General features: G+C 40.8%; 1 protein-coding gene across 24 annotated transcripts in view; it reads right to left on the reverse strand.

Moving 5' to 3' along the window:
- cacna1ab (calcium channel, voltage-dependent, P/Q type, alpha 1A subunit, b) overlaps nt 1–21539 on the reverse strand; it is a 140766-nt gene that overhangs the window by 63824 nt on the left and 55403 nt on the right. For 23 of the 24 annotated variants that reach the window (XM_034900456.1, XM_034900549.1, XM_034900548.1 and 20 more), the window contains exons 4-18: nt 16523–16614; nt 16149–16301; nt 14763–14950; nt 11334–11437; nt 11051–11166; nt 10905–10949; nt 9462–9554; nt 8998–9195; nt 7280–7392; nt 5637–5749; nt 4685–4816; nt 4486–4558; nt 2498–2618; nt 2078–2145; nt 1669–1775 (exon numbers count right to left, since the gene is read on the reverse strand). In XM_034900456.1, coding sequence (XP_034756347.1) covers nt 1669–1775; nt 2078–2145; nt 2498–2618; nt 4486–4558; nt 4685–4816; nt 5637–5749; nt 7280–7392; nt 8998–9195; nt 9462–9554; nt 10905–10949; nt 11051–11166; nt 11334–11437; nt 14763–14950; nt 16149–16301; nt 16523–16614 — 1716 coding nt within the window. The remainder of the gene's footprint in view (nt 1–1668; nt 1776–2077; nt 2146–2497; nt 2619–4485; nt 4559–4684; nt 4817–5636; nt 5750–7279; nt 7393–8997; nt 9196–9461; nt 9555–10904; nt 10950–11050; nt 11167–11333; nt 11438–14762; nt 14951–16148; nt 16302–16522; nt 16615–21539) is intronic. The other variant, XM_034900498.1, reaches the window with a different exon arrangement.

Raw genomic sequence — 21539 nt, forward strand, 5'->3', positions numbered from 1 at the left:
TAAACTAGTACTCCAGTCAGTGCCCTTGATCAAGGGACTGGCTCAGATCGGGAGATGGTCCCCGGGCGCTGTAAATGGCTGCCCACTGCTCCCTTGAGGGATGGTTTAAATACAGAGAATGGATTTTGCTAAATGTATGTGTATGTGATAATAAAGTACCTTTACCTATAAAAGGCCCAATGTGTTCTAGCCACCGGGACTTGGACCAATCAGCGTCCTGTGAGAAGCAGCTATGAGCGTGGTTAGGTGTGTGTGACTACACCGAGAGGTGACTGTTCGCTCAAAACAACGACAACGTTGCCGTAGATGCTCCAATAGTTCTATCACAACTGATTATTTCTTCGTTGAAAGAAGAGCAAAAAATGGCAATTAAGTCTTTACTCAATGGAGAAGAGGTTTTCACTCTTCTACCGACAGGCTTCGGCAAGAGTTTGATAGACAGTCATCAATCCAATCATCTATCAAGTATTTTTTCAAAGCGCCTGTTCTTTTTCCAAACTATTTGCTAAACTTTGCCATCTTTATACGAAGTGAGCCGCACAACCTGGAGGAAAACGAGAAAACCTTTTGACCTATGCGCTGGGTAAGTAATTTTTGTTGACATGATTGGGGGCCATGTTGGAGCCCTGTATCCAGTTCTTTCAATCCATGCATTGCTCCTATCTGTCCATCTTCATGGCATCTTCTATACTTGGTCAGCCCTAAAAGTGTCCAGTAAACTCAGTTTAACCCCAGGAGTTTTCTTTTGGTTCATGTATTGTGTTTTGCCACCATGAAGGTGGGAACTTCTGAAATAATGAAAAATGTGTGGAAAGCATCTTTTGATATCTTTGACACAGACTGGGGACAGAGTATGTTAAGAAGCCAAGAAGAAACAGGGTCTCCGAATGTTTAACAAGATGCCAAGTCAAAAAAAGAAGGGAGAATAAGAAATGAGAATACATCTATCACTAGTCCCAAAAAAGTCCCAACTAGCTCCAAAGCTCTCGACTGAAGAGTTTTGAGTCACTATGTTGGGTTCTGAGATTGAAAGGAAGCTAATTTTCCAGGCTTAAAAACCCAGTATTTAGATTATATAACTTATAGAAATCCTCCCCACCCCTGTTCCTGTAAACAACTGACACATATAATTGACAGGCAAAACTTAAGCACAAAACCAACAAGCTTCTAATCTTGCGATCAAAGGCTCGCCGCAGTGACTGAAGAGTCCGGAGACTTCTAAAAGAGCAGCAGGGTTTTTTGTGAGCATCGTTTTGATGTGTCCTATTGTCAGCGTTTCTGCTGCCAGGAGCAGATTTTACAGGATGCCCGCCTCTCGCTCTTCTTCACTTCACAAAGCCCTGAATCTGTTCCTTTCACTTGCAGAACAATGGCTTAATCATATTTTAGAGAATGAGAACGCAGGGAGAGTGTGATGGTGGGTGTTTGTGTGTGTGTGTGTGTGTGTCTGTGCAATGTGTACATGAACGCCTGCCAATCATGAATGTGCAGATTTGAGAAAGAATTTCACAAAACAGTGAGAGGCTGATGTGTTTGTGTTCATGCGTGTGAGAAACAACTTTGTTTAGCTGTGTGCGCATGTGTATTTTGGGTTAATATTGTGCTCATGCACTGTACAGTATGTGTACACAAAATGCAGAATTGTATTATCTGTGCATGTGTACTCACGCAGCAATAGTCAGGTTGGCTGCTGACAGCGGGCTGACCTCTGCTACTTCCTTAGCCTTCTGCATTGCAGTCTTTTGATTGGCTGCTTCCTCCTGTTCCTCTTCATCCTATTGGAGAAGAAAAGTATCATCTCAGTCTCTTCATCTTGGTTCAAATTACAAAGCACTGGCACATAAAACATATGATATATTAATAATAACAAAGGCAGTATACCAGGAACAAAAGTTGCGATATCAAATGCACCAAATTCAATTTTAATTTAAAGATCATAATGATAATTTAATTTCCTTTTATTTATTTACTTTACATTTTACATATCAAACCATGCTAAAAAGATTTTTTGTAATAATTCCCTGAATATTTAATTATTTTATATTAAAATAAGGGGGAGAATGTCTTTTTTCGGGACCTTGGTGAGCTCCTGGGCGTTGGCCAGATTGTCGACAGCAATGGCCAAGAAGACGTTTAGCAGAGTGTCTGTGGTGTCAGAAGTTAAGGAGAAATGTTGATGAAAGGACAACCGGAGAGGAAGAGGGAGGAAGGAAGGAAGGAAGGAAGAAAGGAAAGAAGGAAGGAAGGAAGGAAGGTTTCTCATGAAAAATGGAGTGGACAGGAAAAGAGACATGTTGGATTGCAGATACAGGACAGGAAAGAGAGGAAGAGGAATTGTATTCTTTAAAATTTGTGGAGCTAAAATGGACAAGAAAAAGGAAGTCATCATCTACATTCCATCACGTCTGTGTCACTTTGTTTAGTATATTTACAGACATGCATATTTTACATAGTGTGTGTATGTGTATATGCAAATATGAGCGTGCACGCAGGATACAGTTGCCAAAAAGTGTGAGGACGATGAAGAAGATGGAGAAGACCATCCCTTTGTCGTTCACTCCTCCCTGGGACTCAATGCCATCGTACATCACCATGTTCCAGTCTTCTCCTGTCAGGATCTACACAGAGACACAAAAAGATCTTCATCCTTAAAAAGAAGAAGGATTCAATCTTACAGGTTCAATGCATTTGTGGCTGATCAAAAAAGAAAAAGAGAAAGACAAAAGGAGCGTATTGGAATTTATTTTGAAAAGGTTTTTGTTAATGACTGAGGACATTAGCATTTGTGTGTACATTTTTACTTCTTCACTTTTTAATAACCAAAGCATCCACATGTCCATGTGTTAAAAATTAATTTTAAAGTGAAAATCAATTAAATCCTTTCAAACTCTTCTGAATAACTTTTATATGACAATCAGATAAAAACTTAATTAACCATTAGCACAACACCTTCTGTAAATGGAGAAAAAAACACATTGAAATAAAGTAAACCAATGACTAGAAGCCTAAAGACACTTTTTGCACACTGATGCATGAGCATCAACATACACTGGATCAGAAACGCACACACAAACACACACACATACACATACACATACACACACACACACACACACACACAGACACATAGCCGGCTTCTGAGTCATTTGGAGACAATGAAGCAACACAAAACGGCTCTTCACAAAAGCTGTCCCTCTATCTGAGCAGATAGAACACAAAAACATGGAGGCTGCAGTTAGCACTGAACAAGTCATCTGACAAACTGATGAGGACATGACTACAATGGGCATCATTACATTTCAGCTTCAGCTGTCCTGAAAGGAGTGTGCTTACCGTCATGTTTGGGACAGTATTGTCATAAAGTGCCATGTCAACGTGGCCATATACTTTTAAGGGCATTCTGCTACGTCCCTAGGCGCGTACGCACATGATTGTAGAGAGTAAGGTTTTAGCACATGCTTGTATGTTATCTGCACGTTTGCTTAAAAATATAAAGTATTTAGGACTCATGTGGACATTTTAATTCTTTACAAATACAGTATCTCACTGCTACCTAACTTTTAACCACACTGTTGATTTTCTTTAGCTGAATGAATGTGGAGCTGGGAGGAGGCCTCGGGGAAGACCCAGGACTAGGTGGCGAGATTATATCTCCAACCTGGCCTGGGAACGCCTCGGGATCCCCCAGTCGGAGCTGGTTGATGTGGCTCGGGAAAGGGAAGTTTGGGGTCCCCTGCTGGAGCTGCTGCCCCCGCGACCCGATACCGGATAAGCGGTCGAAGATGGATGGATGGATGGATGGATGAATGAATGTAACTTTTCTTCATTGTTGTGAATATGTTACACTTCACATTCCGTTCTGTGGGAACTCTGAAGAAAGTCGTTCTCATCTGTTTTATTTGCATCCTAAAATGCAACACTGTTTTCCTATCAGTGTGAACAAACCGTCATCTACTGTAAATGAATGCGGCGATGTTAGAAAACATGTATATTCTGGTGTGTCTTAAACTGAATGTGTTTGTGTCTCATTGTTCTTCAAGATCTCGCCATTGCTTGATGATAGGATTTAAACCACAAAAACAATCCTGATCAGATTGTTTCACAAAATTCATACATACCGCTAAAAGAAATAAAACCACAGGTGTCAAAAGTATTCACAATCGTTACTTAGGTAGAAGATTAGATACTAGGGTTCAAAAAGACTTCTGTAGAAGTTAAAGTATCAACTCAAGCTTTTTACTCAAGTAAAAGTGTGTGTCAAAGTACGGGTTCCAAAACTACTTAAAGTATAAAAGTAAAAGTAATGTAAGGGAAAAAAGTATTATCAATAAGCTTTTTCAACTTAGGGACAGCGAGTTATGGAAACCATTACCTTGTGGTACTCGGGTGCGCAGAGCTTGAAGCGCATTCAAAAGGAGTGGTTTTTGAATCCAACCATTTTGAAACAGGGTTAGGGTTAGTTGTTTTTTTGTCCCTCTTTCCTACCTGAAACACTGTCATGATCGCTGCTGCAAAAGTGTCAAAGTTGGTAGGTGGGGTTCCGTCGTCAAAGTTGAATCTGAGAAGAAGAAAATAAAAAAGTGGAATCACACCATCCCAATCACATACACAATGAAGTACACACACATAACATCAATGCAATGAAGTGAGCTTGTTTTTGTTGAAAGTTTGTGTTGATACTGACTGTCCTCCAAACAGCTGCATCCCCAACAAGGCAAAGACCACAATGAAGAGGAAGAGGAGGAACAGCAAACTGACGATGGACTTCATGGAGTTTAACAGAGACACCACCAGGTTTCGAAGAGGAGCCCAGTACCTGAGGTGTAGGAGGATTAATAAAGGAAGGGTAAAAGGTAAGAAGGAAGAAAGAGATAAAGAAAACAATAAGAAGTGGAGCAGGGGGAAAAGGGGAAAGTCAAAAACAAAACATTAAGGAGGGAAACATTTTAATCAATCAATAATCATTAGACGCTGTTTTCCACACATAGACACAATGCCCAGTGCACTTAAATACTAAACTTGAAATCGTGAAACCATTTTTGATGAGGGATTCCTGTTAGTATTCACTTTTCTTCCTATATTACTTTCACCACAGTCCAATCCTATATGTAGTATTAATATAGATTACAACCCAGTCAATTCTGATCAAGCCCTTTAGACTTCAGGATGAGAATCAGAGCTCTAATTAAAAGACAGGAACAGTAATACTATCTCAATGTCCAGCTCTAACTGCGTAGGGAATTGACTCTAAAGACATGGTTGCAATCACCCGGAAAACATAGTCTCATGAATTCACCAGGTCCCCCAGTGCAGCGAAACGATTTGTTCAAATGAGCAGTGACACAGAAACAAACAGAACAATGTGCATGGGGGAAATCCAATTCAAAGTTCTCCTGAAGGGAGTGTCAACGTTGTGTCAAAGCGCCGAACCCCAAGCACCGTTTACATGTTTCAACAGTGAAAAAGATTTTCCAAATAAAACACCGAGATGTCTTTCATGGTGACAACACAACCTCAGTTTGTCATCACGATCCTTATTATCATTGTTGTCTTATTTGTGCATGCTGATGGACATCTGTAAGTGTGTGTGCATGTGTGTGTGTTTGTGTGTGTGTTAGTGAGAAAGAGAAATTTACTTGGTGACTTTGAAAATGCGGAGCAGTCGAAGAGCTCGTAACACACTGATCCCGAAGGATGTTCCTGGTTTGATGGTGGCCCACACCACCTCGAAGATACTGCCCACAATGACCTGCACATGCAAACAGACAAATGCAATATTCATGGTGTTCACAGCTTTCAGACTCTTCTTCTGCTGGCACACATGTTTAATTATTGCTACAAATCCAGACACATATTTAAAATTAAAAACAAAAATGAATCCAAAAATCTAAACGTTATGTTGCTTTCTGTTTTCATTTTAGTCTCTCACCCATCATACTGTATCCACATTGTAAATATGAGGGGTGGCAGTGAAGCATTCAGTTGGTCTCATGTTTTCTAATGTAGCTCTGCCGGCTAAAACAACATTTTGAAGTTGTTCTGGGAAAGTTCTCTGATTAAAGGTCCAATGTGTAGGAATTTCTCCCATCTAGCGTTGAGATGATATATCGCAATCAACCCTCTCGCACGACGCAGTTAAAAGTACGTATTACAGCGACGGTAGCCTTCACGCTTTAAAAATCCAAGATGTCATCCACGACTTCTTCCAGCTTTACCTCCGACAATCAGATCCATTCTTTTAATTTGCATTAATTGCAAATATTATCTATAGATTTGATGAGTACTGCAAACAGTCTTGTTGATGTTAGCCATGTTTCCTTTTTTAAACTTGCCCAGGGCCGAGAAGCAGCGATACCCATTAGCACATTAGCAGCACCTGTGAGTTTATCATATTACAGCGAAAACTCAAAAGGCGGATCAGTATATTGTGAACGTCCTTTACCGGCTAAAATATTTAAAGATGGCGCATTAATATGGAGGGCCTACCCCATTTTATGCAAATGCAAATGAAAAATTTCAAGCCAATAGGAGTACGGGCAACACCGATTTTAATAATGAACATCTAAAAACGTTACACACTGGAACTTTAATATGATTGTATGAAACCGGAATAGAGTTGTGTCATCAAATCCTCTAAAGTATTTATGTCAGCTTAGCTTTCAGCAATTTAAAGCTAAAAACATAAATGAATAATACCTAAAAGTCTGAGACCTTAAAGAGCAAAATCACATTTGGCATATAGACTACATAGTATCTAAATAATAAAATGTTGTACACTGCTCCTCTGAAATTAAATAAATCACTGCCGGTCCTGCAGCCATCTCTCAGTTAATAAAAGCTTTGAAATTATCACTGAGCTTTATGTTAAGGTTTGATGAATAATCTTTAAAGTCAATCCATAAACAAAAAAAACTGCATCTCAAATTCCACCTGGTGCCTACTGACTGAACACAGTATTCCATGTCGTACCTTCACCATGTACTATATGTCTGTAATAGGAAGTAACTTGCCAATAAGCCACTGCAACAATGAGAGCTTGACAAATGAATGTGCAGTTATTGCACATGTATTGGTGACAAACGTGCCACTGAATCTGCGCAAGGTAACAAGAGGAAAGTCTATTCCTCAAATCTGTTGATTAAATGGAGTGTTGGATTTGTCATCAAAACCTGATTGTTACGAGCACAATTTGGATTTTCACATTTACAGATTACAGTGCGTGTGTGTGTGTGTGTGTGTGTGTGTCTGTGTGTATGTGTGTGTGTGCGCGCACACTCACCACACAGTCAAAGCAGTTGAATGAGGAGTGCAAGTAGGGCTGGATGCCCAGACCATACATCTTGATCAGCATCTCAGACATGAACAGACCGAGAAAGATAAACTCTGCATAGACTGGAGGGAGAAAGGAGAAAGATAGAAGGAGGGAGGAAGGGATGGAGAGAGGGAGGGAGAGGGAGCAAGGGTGGGAGGAGAGGGCAGGGATGGAGCGCCAGAAGCAGAGAGTGGGATAAATGGGGGACAGAGGAAGGTGAAAATGAACGAGGTTGAGGCCATGGAGAGACACAGAGTGCATTGAAAAAAGTAAGAAGGTAGAGGGAATACAGAGCGCAAGAGGGAGGTGGAGAAATGAGATAAAAGCAAGGAGAAAGTGAAGGAGGAGAGCAAGGGAGGGAAATCAAAAGGAAGCAAGGTAAAGAGAGTGAGAGAGGGAGAGTTAGATGAGTGGAAGTCAATAGTGGTGCGTGCCCAGCGGTATATGACAGTCTGGTGATGAATGAACTCCATCAACAGCTACAGCTTCATATGCTAATGACACTGGACACTGGCCAGGGACAACCCCGTGTGTCTTTGTGTGTATGTTTGTGTGTAACATTATATACAGTATATGACCATGAAATAAGCAGGATGTGTCATTGATATGGGTAAGTAGTTACAACTCTATACTTACTTTGGTTAATGGTTCCTCAAAAATGTTTAACAACCTTCTGCCACAAAGCTCATGCTGAATTTATTGGATTTTATTCATGGTAGAATCAAATGCAACAGTGCAAAAGTACAATATCTATGACTCATACTTTTAGTGTATTTGCATCATATGGTTAAGCTGCCCGTACCAGCTATCAACAAACCAAAAGGCTGAGGAAAAACATTGTTCTTTGCCCATCTAAGTGTAACTGAGCTATGACTAAAAACCAGAGGGAAGACGTAAAATAAAGTGATGAGGGAGTAGATACTGGTTAGTAGAGAAAATGCAACGTTACTGCTATTTAAAGGAGTTTAAAATCCGTAGTTTGCATGTGTAGGAGGAAAGAGTAGATTTGAAGTGTAAAAAGATGATTGGGACGTGATGTGTGTGGACACCAGTGGTGATTAAACTGAAAAGGGTTCTAGACTGTGAAATTCTGTGGCTTCAGATTAGGACTGTAGTCAACGAAAGAAATTCTTAGTCTACTCACAATCTTTTTTGATTTTGTAGACTAATTGATTAGTTGATTAAATCGACAGATTTAATACTGAGTGACTATACTAGAGCTTAAAAACTGAGTTTCTCCACACAGAATCTTGCAAAAGCACAACTTCAAATCTTATGTTAACCAGAAATTTGCTCATACCTTTTTTGGAAATAAGTAATTTAGCATGAAAATACTGTGAAGAATGAAGAAATCTTAGTCAACCAAGAAAACAAGCGATAAGCTGACTAATCGACTAAAAGGGGGCAGCCCTAATTTAGATGTAGACCTTGTGCGGAATTTGGCAATGCAAAGATGTAGTCATATTTGCCTTCAGTCCAAGAACCAAAAGATGAAGTGATGCCAAGAATCTGATGAAGATGATAAAGAGATACTGTACAGAACAAGACAAGTTCCTGAGTTTTGTCAAAAGGAAAGGTTCCTGTAGTTGTTGGTACAGTGTAGTGTGCAGCTTGTTCACGCACTGTACAGTATGCGGTGATGTGTGCCTGTCTATATAGAGTGTTTCATGTGTGTATTTACTTACAGAGGAAGTCGGAGAGCATCTCAGGCTGGTTGTAATGCACGGCAGCCACACACATGGTGTTGAGGCCCACCAGGCAGAGCACAGTCCAATAGAAAGCCTGAGTCTTCACTATCTTGCGGATGAAGAATCTCAGTCGCCGCTCCCTCTTGCTATAATTGGAGCCGTCCATTCCATTTTTTAAACTGGAGCGGGCAAAACCTAGGATGAGGAAGGGGTACATGCATAGTTGAGTTCATCTGATTACATTAGTGTTTTACAACTAACCAGCTGTAGATGTCAATTAATTGTACAAAACCAAACGCTGTTGTTTGCCTGGAAATTCACAGAAACTTCCAACCTGAACACATGACACTTCAGAGCTGAAATAACTGGTGTGAGTAAGCTCGAAAAGACGTTTTTCTTTTCATCCTGACGCATCCATCCCCTGCATACCGTGTACCGATCCATCCCTCTATTTCTCTTACCTACAGCATCTCCCATGTTGTCCTCTCCTTCTTCAGGGTTCAGCAGCTCTGTCTTGTTGTTTTTGGTTTTGATGGTTGGCCTTCGCCTCGTACCTAGAAATTAAGAAAGAAAGGATTATGTCTTCATCTGTCTAGACCTAAATATGTAGTATTCTAAAGTTGCTTAGCACTGTTAGCTTAACACATTGCTAAAGCTTGTACCAAACAAACCCACTAGAATCATTTTTCTTCTATACACCTTTAACTTTAAGCGTTCTGAGGTCTATACACTGGCGTTCTGTCTCTCAACGAATTGATTTCGAAATACTTCTATTGCACTGATTTAGGACCAACACACATCAACCAACCAAGTCTGTTACTGCCTTTGTCCGAGCAGACGAGACACCTCAGCCCCAGCCAGAAAGACCCAAGGGGGCCTGCTCGCAACAGCAAAGGACTGGCACCTACTGGTGAACCTAGGGAAACAATTGAGGTTCCCGGACACTATTGCAGCTTGAAACTACCTGTCCCATGGGACGATTGAATGGAGGAAGCCCAGGAAAGGAAGAGGGCCATGTAAGCTTATCTGGTAACTGAGTGTTGGAGTAACAGGTGGGAGGCCCACTGTGAGCCTGTTGAAGTGGGCTGCAGGGGGCTTCGCAGGCCAGTCTCTAAATCGGGTCCTGTGGGGTCCTGGAAGCTGCAGAAAAGGCTTCACGGTGGCTCTGGTTAAGGAGGGGGAACGCGTGGTGTAGTGCTCTACCTAAACACAAGTCGGGGCCGGACAACCCCCAGCTGGGTCGCCCAGGTGAAGGTGTCTGATGTAAGACCAGCAACACCCTATTAGCCAGGGAGCATCACTGACAATGTGTCTGGGTTGCACCACAAGGTGTACTTAAGTACTTCTGATCTGCAGTTGCAAACAATCCAAAACCTCTCAGGTTGTCTGGGACAGGTCTGCCTTCAGGAGAAGCAGAGTTCAGTTTGTTTGCTCTACATATCTGGAGCAAACGCTCCGAAAACTGCAGGTGTGCTGCAACTCTCAGTACTTTTAAATCAAGGCTGAAGACTTTTCTTTCTGATGCGGTCTTTTTTTAAAGTAATTGCACTTTTACTTTTATTCTTACACTTCATACAAGCTGGCAAGCTCGATTCTCTCCATACTCTGTCTATTGCTAACTGCACTAATAACACCACAGAATCGGCGGATGGGTACCAAATTCCACTAAATTATCCGCAGATTACTTAATAACAAATAATCGGTATGTTAACACAACTCCACCACAAGCAGAAAAACAGTCAGTAAATTTCATAGGTTTTCATAATGGATTGATCCTAAAATAAAAAACAAACATCTGCAGATTTTGCTTGGGTCTTGCTATCAGCCTGACTCTTTGTCTCTGTCCCACTTATTGTACAGTGTACAGTACACATAGACACAATTAAAAAAGAGAGGTCAGTTACCATCAAAGTTCACTGTGCCGTCCTCTTCAGCCAAAATCACTTCTTCTGTCCAAGAAAACACTTTGTTAGTTAAGATTATGTTTGTTTTTCCTACGTTGAACAGTGTGTGTCGGTGTGTCTGAGTGTGTTCGTCAGTGTGCACTGACCCGCTTTGCAGATCCACTCCAGGTATCCGTTGAGCTCCCTCTCAATCTGCTGCTGTCGCCTCAGCTTGAGGAACTCGCTCCTGTTCTCCACTCGCTCTCTCTCTTTGGCAAATTCACTGTGGGCACATTATATCTATTTTACCTTGCTGATTGCGATCAAGCAAAACACCAAAAAATAAATTATACAAAGCATACGGAAGTATATATTTAAAAAGGAATGAAAGAGGAGGATAATTTTGACTATGTAAAAATGTTCACAGACACACAGAAGAGCTTACTGTACCCTGAGAGTACACCCAGCACCAGGTTGAGCATGAAGAAGGAGCCGATGATGATGAGGGGGATGTAGTACATCCAGTTCCAGGCACTGCCCTCCACGTCATTACTCTGCAGAGACAGAGACAGACGTGTTATTACTGGTCATCTTATCTAATGTAAAAAATAAATGTGAATGTGCATCAAGACTGGCATGACTTGAAAGGACAGACTTTATTTTTTATTTTTTTTTACTTTTACTACACCTTTGCTCTTCTTGTGCACTGAATCTAGACCGTCTTTGTTGTCTTGATATTTTATCTAAAATATAGCCTTGGTGAAGGTTAACTCTAAATATTTCCTGTTCCAACTGCTGCTATTTATTTGACTAATGATATTTTGCCAAAAGAACCCTGATGAAAGTAAACTTGTGATGTATTACATGTTCCTCACCAAAACACAGCGTGTATCATTGAGTTCTAACAAACGTGTTGAACATTTTCATCATCAAGCATTGGGCATATTTTTTTGTAAAATGTTAATTTGTGTGTTATTTACATCCATGTTTGTGTAGCTTGCTGGAAGTCTTCTTAACGTATATCACACAATAGAACAGTTTGAAAATTGTGCTTTCTATGTTTGTGTTTTTTTTGTTTCTGTTCAAGACACAACCAAGGCCCACATCTAAAAACATTACTCCAAAAACTCCACGGAGCACCTTTAAGACTCACTCACTCCTCTAAAGGATTGGAAAAATAGCCCATTTATTATATAACCGTGTCAGTTTTCCGTTGTTGCAGTTTTAAGTAGTGTGTCTGTGTTTCGTGAACTATGATTTCCAAATTGCCTGACTCGGAATTTGGTTAGAATTTTTATCCCAGCTGTCGAAAAAGAGATCTCAATCTTCAATCAAACTACTTGGTTAATACAATGATGGGTCTGACAGATGTTGGCAACTTTATATCTAGAATCTTTATTTGTCACAAACATAATCATACTTTAACCAAGCCTAACTAATCAGCTATAGTCCAGCGCCCAGAAGTTCGGTACAGCGAGGGAGGAATTCGTGTTGAAGAAGAGACTTTGTTGAAACAAATTAAAACAAGCTGCAAACTAAATCAAAGTTTAGTCTCCGGTGATAGTTAATTGGTTTCTGCAGAGAACAATCAGAATGACAAGAACAGCTCTCACAATGCACCGAGTTCCAGAGTGACAACAGTTCTGTGAACATATGACCGTTCCTTAGACCCCCGTGTCCCCGGCAGAGACCAAGCCTTGTTCGGAAAACATTCTAATGTTAAACAAAACACTTCATCTTCTTCCTCAGACTTTTGGGAGCCAGCCATGTCCCCGTGCATCTGTCTAGTGCATCAAGAATGACTGCAGCCGTCATTCTGTGTTAGAAATCAGAGATTTATCTCGTCTGATGAGAATGTTTCACGGCTCCAGCTGACAGATCGGACATAGTGACCCCGACATATCTTTGAGACACATGTTTCAGAGGCATATTGAAGGATTTACTTATAATAAAAAATCACTTTAAGAAATAAACAATTATAGAAAGAAAATCCTTGTCTATGTAAGTTTCCCATTCCACCTGCCCTGCCTCTTTGCTGTGAGGCGGCAGTGCTAACCACTGAGCCACCAAGGAGAGCTGAAGTATGTACGTTATGCTGGCTCAGTGGTGACACATCTTCTATCCCAAAGCCTGACCTGAGTGCAGAAAACGACAACGTGTTACGTTATTGCATCACCTGCTTTCAGAAACATTGATTGCACCGAGGTGTCTGGTGAGAAGTCAACAGTGACAACATTGATTGAGCTGACAATCAGAGAAATCAGCTTACTGGAGGATATCGTGTTTCTGTTACCCGTTAAACACCCAGTAAATGGAACAATCATCGGATTATCATCTGCCGCTGTAGTGCTGTGTGCATGTGTTAGGTTTTATAGTGCATGGGACAGTGCAAGCATCCCCGTTCTCTATTAAACTTTCATTGGTTTCCTCCTGACTGCCTGTGTGAGCGTAGAAGTCAGCCTTCATCCATCAGAAAAGATGTTAAATATAGAGCGAGACGGACCAGAATAGAGAGTGGAAGAGAAGGAGGCGGAGAAGAGCGGGAGGGAGAGCGACTCCGAAGGCAGGAAAAGGACATATGAGAAGATGGATAGAGGAAGTCAGAGAACAGAGAATGAAAGGAGAAAGGGGGGATGGAAAATGGCTTTCGGACAAATAAATGGTGTTTTGAATCAAATCTCAAACTACTTTATGCCTCATTTAGGTGAATGAAATTCAAGCCAATCACCAACCTCCACACCCACTTGCCCCCACGGGTCCTTCAGGGTGCTAAAAAAACAACAACATACAGTACAAACCTAATGCACATGACAGAGAAAACAAAGAACATGGACTTAATAGGAGTTCAACTGTGAGAAGAGTGACCAGATGGATGGTCGGTATGGACAGCATCACTATCAGCAACCAGTCTCTCTAATATATTTTGTATTTTTGTAGATATAACTTTGTGTACGAGGCTGTGTTCAGACCAACACTGCATCAAAAAACAGCCTTCTCTTTTGTTTCAATGAGGCCCAGTGAGGCCCCTGTGCACACTGAGCTTTTTGGCTGACAACAGCCTAATTATTATTCCTACCTGGTTAGCCGAGTGATTCTTCCAAAAAAACTGTCTGTTCTTGATTTAAAGAGATGGAACTGAATGTATGTATAATGGGGTTAGTACAGGTAAGTCTGTTGTATGGTGATTATGGTAAACATTTGTTATCTAATCATGACACTGCTAAGCACATGCTTGCTCATCAGATAGTTGCTTACAGTAGGCACTGTGTTTTTTCGACAGATAAATTAAGCCTTTTGATTACAGTAATGCGTAAGTCAAGACAATTCTATACACGGCCTAGCCTGACTCACCAGATGTGCTATCTATTTTGCGAAGGCACCGCGTTGCCACATCCGGGGATTAGCGCTACCCAAGAAGATTGGGATTGCTTTGAAGAAATACAAACAACTCAGAATGTTTTATTCCCTTAATCCAAAATGTTAACCCGTGCAGCCAGACTTTTCTTCAGTGCTGACACAGCGTTGTGGAGATAGGTCTGGCACTGCGGGACTATATCGCATTTCTGTTGGTAATATAAGGTAGTGTAAAGATTCCTGGACAATGTCTGCTATATATTATTTAAAATGGTCAACCGTGGTCACTCTATACACGCTAAAAGTATTGTTTTTAGTAGCATTGTAGTATTGTCTTATGCGTTTGGTGATAGCAATTTCAGAGCTGTTTTACATGGGGAAAAAAAGTTTATCTCACTCTTTAACAAAAGGTCTGTCTCTGTAAGGATCCTTACCATAATGTTATCAGACACTTAGACTAACAATCTGAGCCAAAACAGCACTTCTAGTAGATGGAAGATTGGCTGACTCAACAGGCTAACTTACGTAGTAGAGCATGTCTGTCCATCCCTCCATGGTGATGCACTGGAAGACAGTGAGCACGGCAAACAGGATGTTGTCGAACTGGGTGATGCCGTAGTTGGGTCCAATCCAGTGACCTTCGCACACTGTGCCGTTAGGACACAACCGGGATGGCAACTCGTTGCCACATGGTAATGCGTCCACTACTTCTCCTGATCAAAGAGAGAAAGATTCACCACTACAACAAAGCAGCCCAACCTAAATTCATTTTGGATCAGAAAGCAAACTTGTATCAATCCTTATGTCGTCTATCCAAGAAGCTAGTACTGCAGACAAACTGACATACATTTCTCACAGCAGATCTTTTGATTCGTTGAACACAGGTTTATTTAATAACATTAGAAATGGATGCATTTGACATGCTTGTGCCAGTTCCAGGCCACTGTATTTGGAATATTTAGCTCGATGTACAATTTATAGAGCAAATATGTTGACTTACAGTACCGTAAAGTTGGTTAGTAGGAAAAGAACAAGTGTCCCTATCCAGGACCCAAAAATTGAAGCAGCTACATGGAGATCAGCCATAATTATTTTCACCATTTACAGCCGTACTTTTCCTATTGGGATAGGTCAAATACCTTTTATGAAAAAGGCCAGTGGCATGCATAAATGGGACGGAGCCAGCGTTAATGTTAATAGCTACAGTAAACCTCGGCTTTGCCTGCCGTGGTTAAAAAAGGCTAGACTTTTGGACTTTAGTATCCGGTAACAGCATAGTGTAGCAATGCTTTTCAATATGGATAAATTAACAGAAACAAAAAACAAAACAACGTATTTTTGTTGCATTACACATTGCTGCAGATCCTCTTTTCACCCTGTGTTGAGCTCTCTGTTTTGCTACAGAGTGAGACATCTCACGTCTGTACCAGCTTCGTTGGGAGTTGCACATGCGCAGTAGCTGTTTCTCCAACTTTGGTCAGTACATGACAGGTTTAGTTGGGAGACTTCTTCTAAACGAGCAGAACTCTTGCAGAACAGGGACATGTAAGTAGTTCTTTAGTAGATTATGGTAAAGTCTTGTGTGTTGTAGCAGTGTTTTGCCGTTGAGAACGAGTTTTGGCCGATGATGTAGAAAGCACCGCACATTTTGAACACCTCACCAGGATCCTGCAGGTTACATTCAGAAACCTGTATCTCACTCAACACAGCATTGATAGTTTTTTTCTTCTAAGTTTATATGTGTGTGGAAGCACCAGAGACAAAAAGTAACACCCCAAATCCCAGAAAAAGTGTTTTTTTCATAATATGGGCCTTTAAGTCTTAATGTAATGATTATTTTTAAAAACACAAAGGTTTGGCCATTTGTGACTGGCTTTATTTTGCTACTGTGTGGCTGATTTATTTTCTTACGTGTGACTTTGTCGTAGCAGGTAGTGTGGAACTTTCCCATGTAGAACTCCAGGCCGATGATGGCAAACATAAGGATGGCCACGAACAACAGCAAGCCAATCTGCAGCAGGGGAATCATTGCCTTCATAATGGACTTGAGCACCACCTGCAGGCCTGGAGGACACAATAAGAGGAGGAACTTGTAGTATAATCAATCAACAATTCACCTGAATATGAGATACAGGCCGCATTTATAAGGCAAACTGATACTGATACTGATACGTCAGAGTGCACTGATATGAGGTCATTTATTTCCAGCCATTGCGTTTAAATTGTTGAAGCAACTGTATTTAAACGGCAAGAGACACAAACAAACAAAGCAGCACAGCACTTACTGGGAATCCCAGACACCAGTTTCAGAGGTCGCAGCACTCTGACGGCTCGTAGTGTCCTCAAGTCAAGCTGAGACCCCACTGACGACAAAATACTGCAGAAAGATAACGAGAGAGAAAGAGAGAGAGAGAGAAAACATAGAGCAATATCACTTTAACAATCTTTCACAGTCAACTAATTTGATAAAATATGCCTTGTCACACCCTGCACTGTTTGAGTTGTAGCTGCCATATTATTGTCTAACACACGTCTTCAGCACAGAATGCCTAAACTACCTGACACTGACGTGTTGAGTCTGCTGAGCAAAGTGTGTTCACATCAAAATCATTTGCTGAAACCAGTTCACCTTGTGTAGCTGAAAAAACCTTGTGTTTTCTTGTTTTTTTCTCCCCTACTATACATAGGGGAGAAAACAAAATATAACAAATAAAATAATTATCCAATGAGAATCGACTGAGCCAGACAGACCCGTGTTGCACCATCAGACGAGTATTAGGCTGATGACATGACGTAACTTTCTACCCGTCAAACTTTCTAGCTTTCTACAGTTCCATGTCAACTAAGCAAATTCCATCAGCTGCTAAATATGATTAATTATGAATACTATAATTATGTGATGCGGTCAAACGCTCCAGAACAACAGAAGGTGGACCTTGAGTGGAGAGTGCTTTGTCAAATTCTCATTTCTTGTGAACAACTACCATATTAAAATTGTGTCATGACTGAAAAATGAAACTGATTCTGCAGCTCCGTGGTTGTTCACTATGTGGTCAGTTATTGGCACACAAAAGCCACAAAATCTTGGTCACACCAATTTAAAATCAACTTCACAATTGTACAACAACACTGAGTCAGTGATTCAGTACCAGTATGAATGCGGCTCGTGACACCACTGCCTCATTCGGCACCTTTGTCATGACTTGGCTTCAGAGACACGCCACTGATTCTGTGTCTGTGTGTGTGAGTGCATGTGTGCCTATGTGTAAAGCTCTGTTGTAAAGGTAGCCGAGCCAAGGTTGGAAAATTCCATGCTGCGTCTCGTACGGGGGCGGAAGGCGGGGTCTGTCCAACACAAGAGGGGGGAGGGGGGGAGTGCGGGGGCGTAGAGAGGGGATGCTCTGAGGAGGAGGAGAGAGAGAAGCGAAGGGGAGGAGCACAATACACGGGAAGACTTTGGCCCTAAGTCAGACATAATTAGCAGATAAAACCAGTGTTGATATTAAAAAGTAAGTATGTTTTCCGCAAAATCAATTCAGTATGTTGGCAGCTCTCATAACATCCATACTGAATAATTGTAAAAAATTGACATCAGTTTACTGCAGGCAGCTTATTTTTCTTTTTACTAATCAGAGACCAAAGGCATTTTGAGTGGACACTTCCTCTGCTTAGAAAACATTTCCTTAGTATGTTTCAGTCAGAATCCTGTTTAGTGTCGATACATCTCTATTAGAGGTGTAGAAATTATCTTATTATAATCGACCAGGCCGTAAGCTATAATTTCTGTAAATATTCTATCTGGCTTTAATAACAAAATGTATTTGAAGCATTGTGATGCATTGAGATAGCGAATCAAAGACAGGGTTACCTCACATAAAATGGTGAGTGAACTGTACATATGCAAACCCCTCCGACATGAGCACGCATGGACATGGAGACAAGTCAGAAGGCCAACCACCGTTTTCATCAAATTTGTAACATGCAAGCTTTGATTTTTCTCTCACTCGTGTTACACTACTCATAATGTGTGCAGGTCCAAGATTCGCTAACGTGAAAACGCAAGTGAAACAATCACTATAGCTTTTATAAAATTTGTGCTTAAAATCAACTTGCAAATTGCAGTTACGACAGAGGTGCACCTCACTGCTGTCACACAGAATGCCTCCGATGGCAAACTGCACCTCTGGGCATCTGCATGCATATGCAGAATGCCTTTTGTATCTATAGAGTTAGAAAATCTGCCCCACAGAAAGGATATCTGTCATCAGTTTATCTTTAAATGAACTGTGCATTTGTGCAATGAAAAATGAGAAAGCAGGAATAAATGCCATTTGACCACTTAACACTATGCTAAGGTAACACTATATAAGTCTACCAAAGGAAGAGTGAGAAACTACAGTAAGAAAAGACTAAAAAAACTGATATTTAAGCAATGTGAAAAAGAATTGAGCTAAATTTACAACATTTGGCATCTCCTCCTCCCTCCATCCTTCTTTCTCTTCTATCCTCCTTCATCTTCACCCCCACCCTCCTCCTCCATCTCTCTCCAGGTTGGTTGCTAATTCCAGTAAGAGGTCATTTATTAACAGACACGGTACTGGCAGCCAAACCCTCATTCCCTCAATGGCTTTTTAACTGCCACAGCTAAAGGCCATGTTGCAGACCTGAAAACACTGGACATCAGCAAAAAAAAAAGCAAACAGCCTCAGGCCCAGTAAAGACCCAACAGGACACCCAGATAGATTAAAGTCTGACATGGTCTCTGAGAAATGAGCGCTCACGGCGATAAGGGTGAAAACCAAATCTGCATGTGATCTGTAGTAGTAGTTCAAGATATAAATTCTATTTTTTTTAATTCTCATACATTCTCATTTGTCTTCTCATACATTGCCGACACATTGTAACTTTTTGAATATGGCTTTTTTTATTTCATACATTTCTCTATCTTAAATACGTTTTATGGTTGGTTTCTTTCTGTACTTTGTTACTATTTGCTGCTCCAACTGCTCCTTCCCCCGTTGTGACAATGAAGTATCAGATACATTTTCAGAGATTTGGATGTATGCATGGGTGAGTAGATGGATGCAGCAAAAGAGCAAAGGATCTGTTTTGATATCTTAAATTCAGACTTTTTATGCCTTTCCGTCTGTCATTCATTTTCTCTCCTTTTGCACTCTGTTTGTGTTTGGCCCACTTTCACTGCTTCTTTTTTTCTTCCCGCACATCTCATTCGAGAGCGAATGCAGAGCAACAATATTCATCCGTGCGAGACGGCAACCATCCGCTTCTGCCAGACAACCCAAGCCTCCAAGATGCAGTCACCCCTGGCAACAGCTGAACCTGCCCACAATGCACCGAGGCGGCCAGTAGAGGGAGCAGCGACTGTGCTGCCAGCAGCAATGGGGATGAAGGGATGGGATGGAGAGGGAGGGCCATGGAGGGGTTTTAGGAGAGATGGAAAGAACAACAACATGAGTGTAAAAGAGGAATAGGTAGGAGTTAAATGAAAGAAGAGGAAGAAAACAACAGAGTAAGAGAAAAAAAAATGGCAGGCCTTAAAGAAAGACGCTAAGTAAGGTTATGAAATGACTTATTATTGTTATGACTCCGTTCTCTATTCACTCTATTTTATAAACTTGATTCAATATTATCATAAACTTTGCTTTATCATCCAGGAGTTTGATAGGGCATTAATCATAGCTCCTGCATCTAAAAAGAAATTGAAATGCTACATTTTTGCCACGGTATCAATATCCTTACCTAAACTGTGTTATGATGAAGATGATAAGGTTTTAAAGATTGTTTAAAGAGTGGTAAAGGTGACTGGATGTAACATTAACCCACACTGGAAATAAGGCAAGAACAGCTGTCATAATGATGGAATTGGGTGGATGTTGAAGAAAAAAGGTAGAAACTTGTAATACAAGGTGGAACAAAAAGATATAATTTGGCCAATTATGGTAGCCATGCCAATTTAGTGCAAGGGAAAGGAGAAATATTTGTGCTTGTTATGATTGAATAATAAGCAGAAAGAGACAGAAATGGACAGACTAACAAGTCAGCTAGCTTCATTATTGTTAGCATTACTACGTAGGTTACATTGTTACCTCAAAAATAGTCTTTTTGTTTGAAATGTTGTACTTTTTCCAATTACGTTTAATATGTTAATATGTTTTTACTTCTTCTTAAGTGAGGGCTGTTTGACATTCAAACTGTTTGTAGGCATCGTCTGCTAACCCTGACTGACATTGTAGCTACTGTTAGCAGTTTAACTTTGGTCTCCTCAGAAGATGAATATTGTCTCTGTGAAGTGTATGTATTATGATTAAATAAAATATAAAAGGCTAGGTATCATTATCATGTGAGAAAGAACACATACTACATATATTCTTCTTTATTGTACTATTTCCCTTCCTTTCCTTGCTACATTTTTTTTGTTTAAATGCCTATGCTTGTCTTGAACTGCCTCCCACATTTTCTTTGAATCTTTTTTCTCTGTAATCTAGCTAACATTACACATTACACTTACACTTAACATGTAACACTGTATGACCAAAACGGACTAAACCATTCCGTAAGATCTAGATTTTCTTACATATACAGTTGTAGATTTGTATTTATAACAGTAGAGATGAGAGACCCTGATAAGATACAGACTGGGAGGGAGGACATGGAGCATCCTTCAAAAGACAGAGGGTAAGAGAAAGAGTGAGCAGATTGAAAGAGAGCGATAGTCCTGAGTCTCGAAAGTGTGAGATTCAACTGCCGAGCGAGAGAGAGAGAGAATCCCCCGAAGAGAGAGCGAGACGGAGACACTCCTTAGAGAAAGAGAGTTTTATCTGTGGAGGGAGAATGTGTTTGGACAGCAATGAGAGAGGCTTTCACTCCTGAGAAACACCTAACAATCAACCTGTAAAGCGCACACATACACAGACACACACCCTGTGCTATAATATGCTAAAGTTGTGCTCACGTTTCCTATGTTGCAGGTGAACTCTTCTTTTTTTAACTGTATCTTGCCCTGTCATGTCAATTAAGCGAGGTGTCTTAATACATTTAAAGTAGTGAATGAGGGGAGATGTCACATGGTGAAGTCGAGGTGTGGTCTTGTCTAGTCCATCATTTAGTCCATCATTTTCCACATCAAGATGCCCCAGTCACAGTGCATCATCACGCTGGTCCTTTGACCACTCCTTGTCCTTTGCTCCATCCACATACAAGCCAGAACTTTTACAGACTGCTCGTGCTATAAAAAGCTACATGAATATGAACGAGTGATTCATGAGTTGATAGATAAGACGC

Source organism: Etheostoma cragini, chromosome 2 (genome assembly GCF_013103735.1).
Source record: "Etheostoma cragini isolate CJK2018 chromosome 2, CSU_Ecrag_1.0, whole genome shotgun sequence".
In the NCBI taxonomy this organism is placed as follows: Eukaryota; Metazoa; Chordata; class Actinopteri; order Perciformes; family Percidae; genus Etheostoma; species Etheostoma cragini.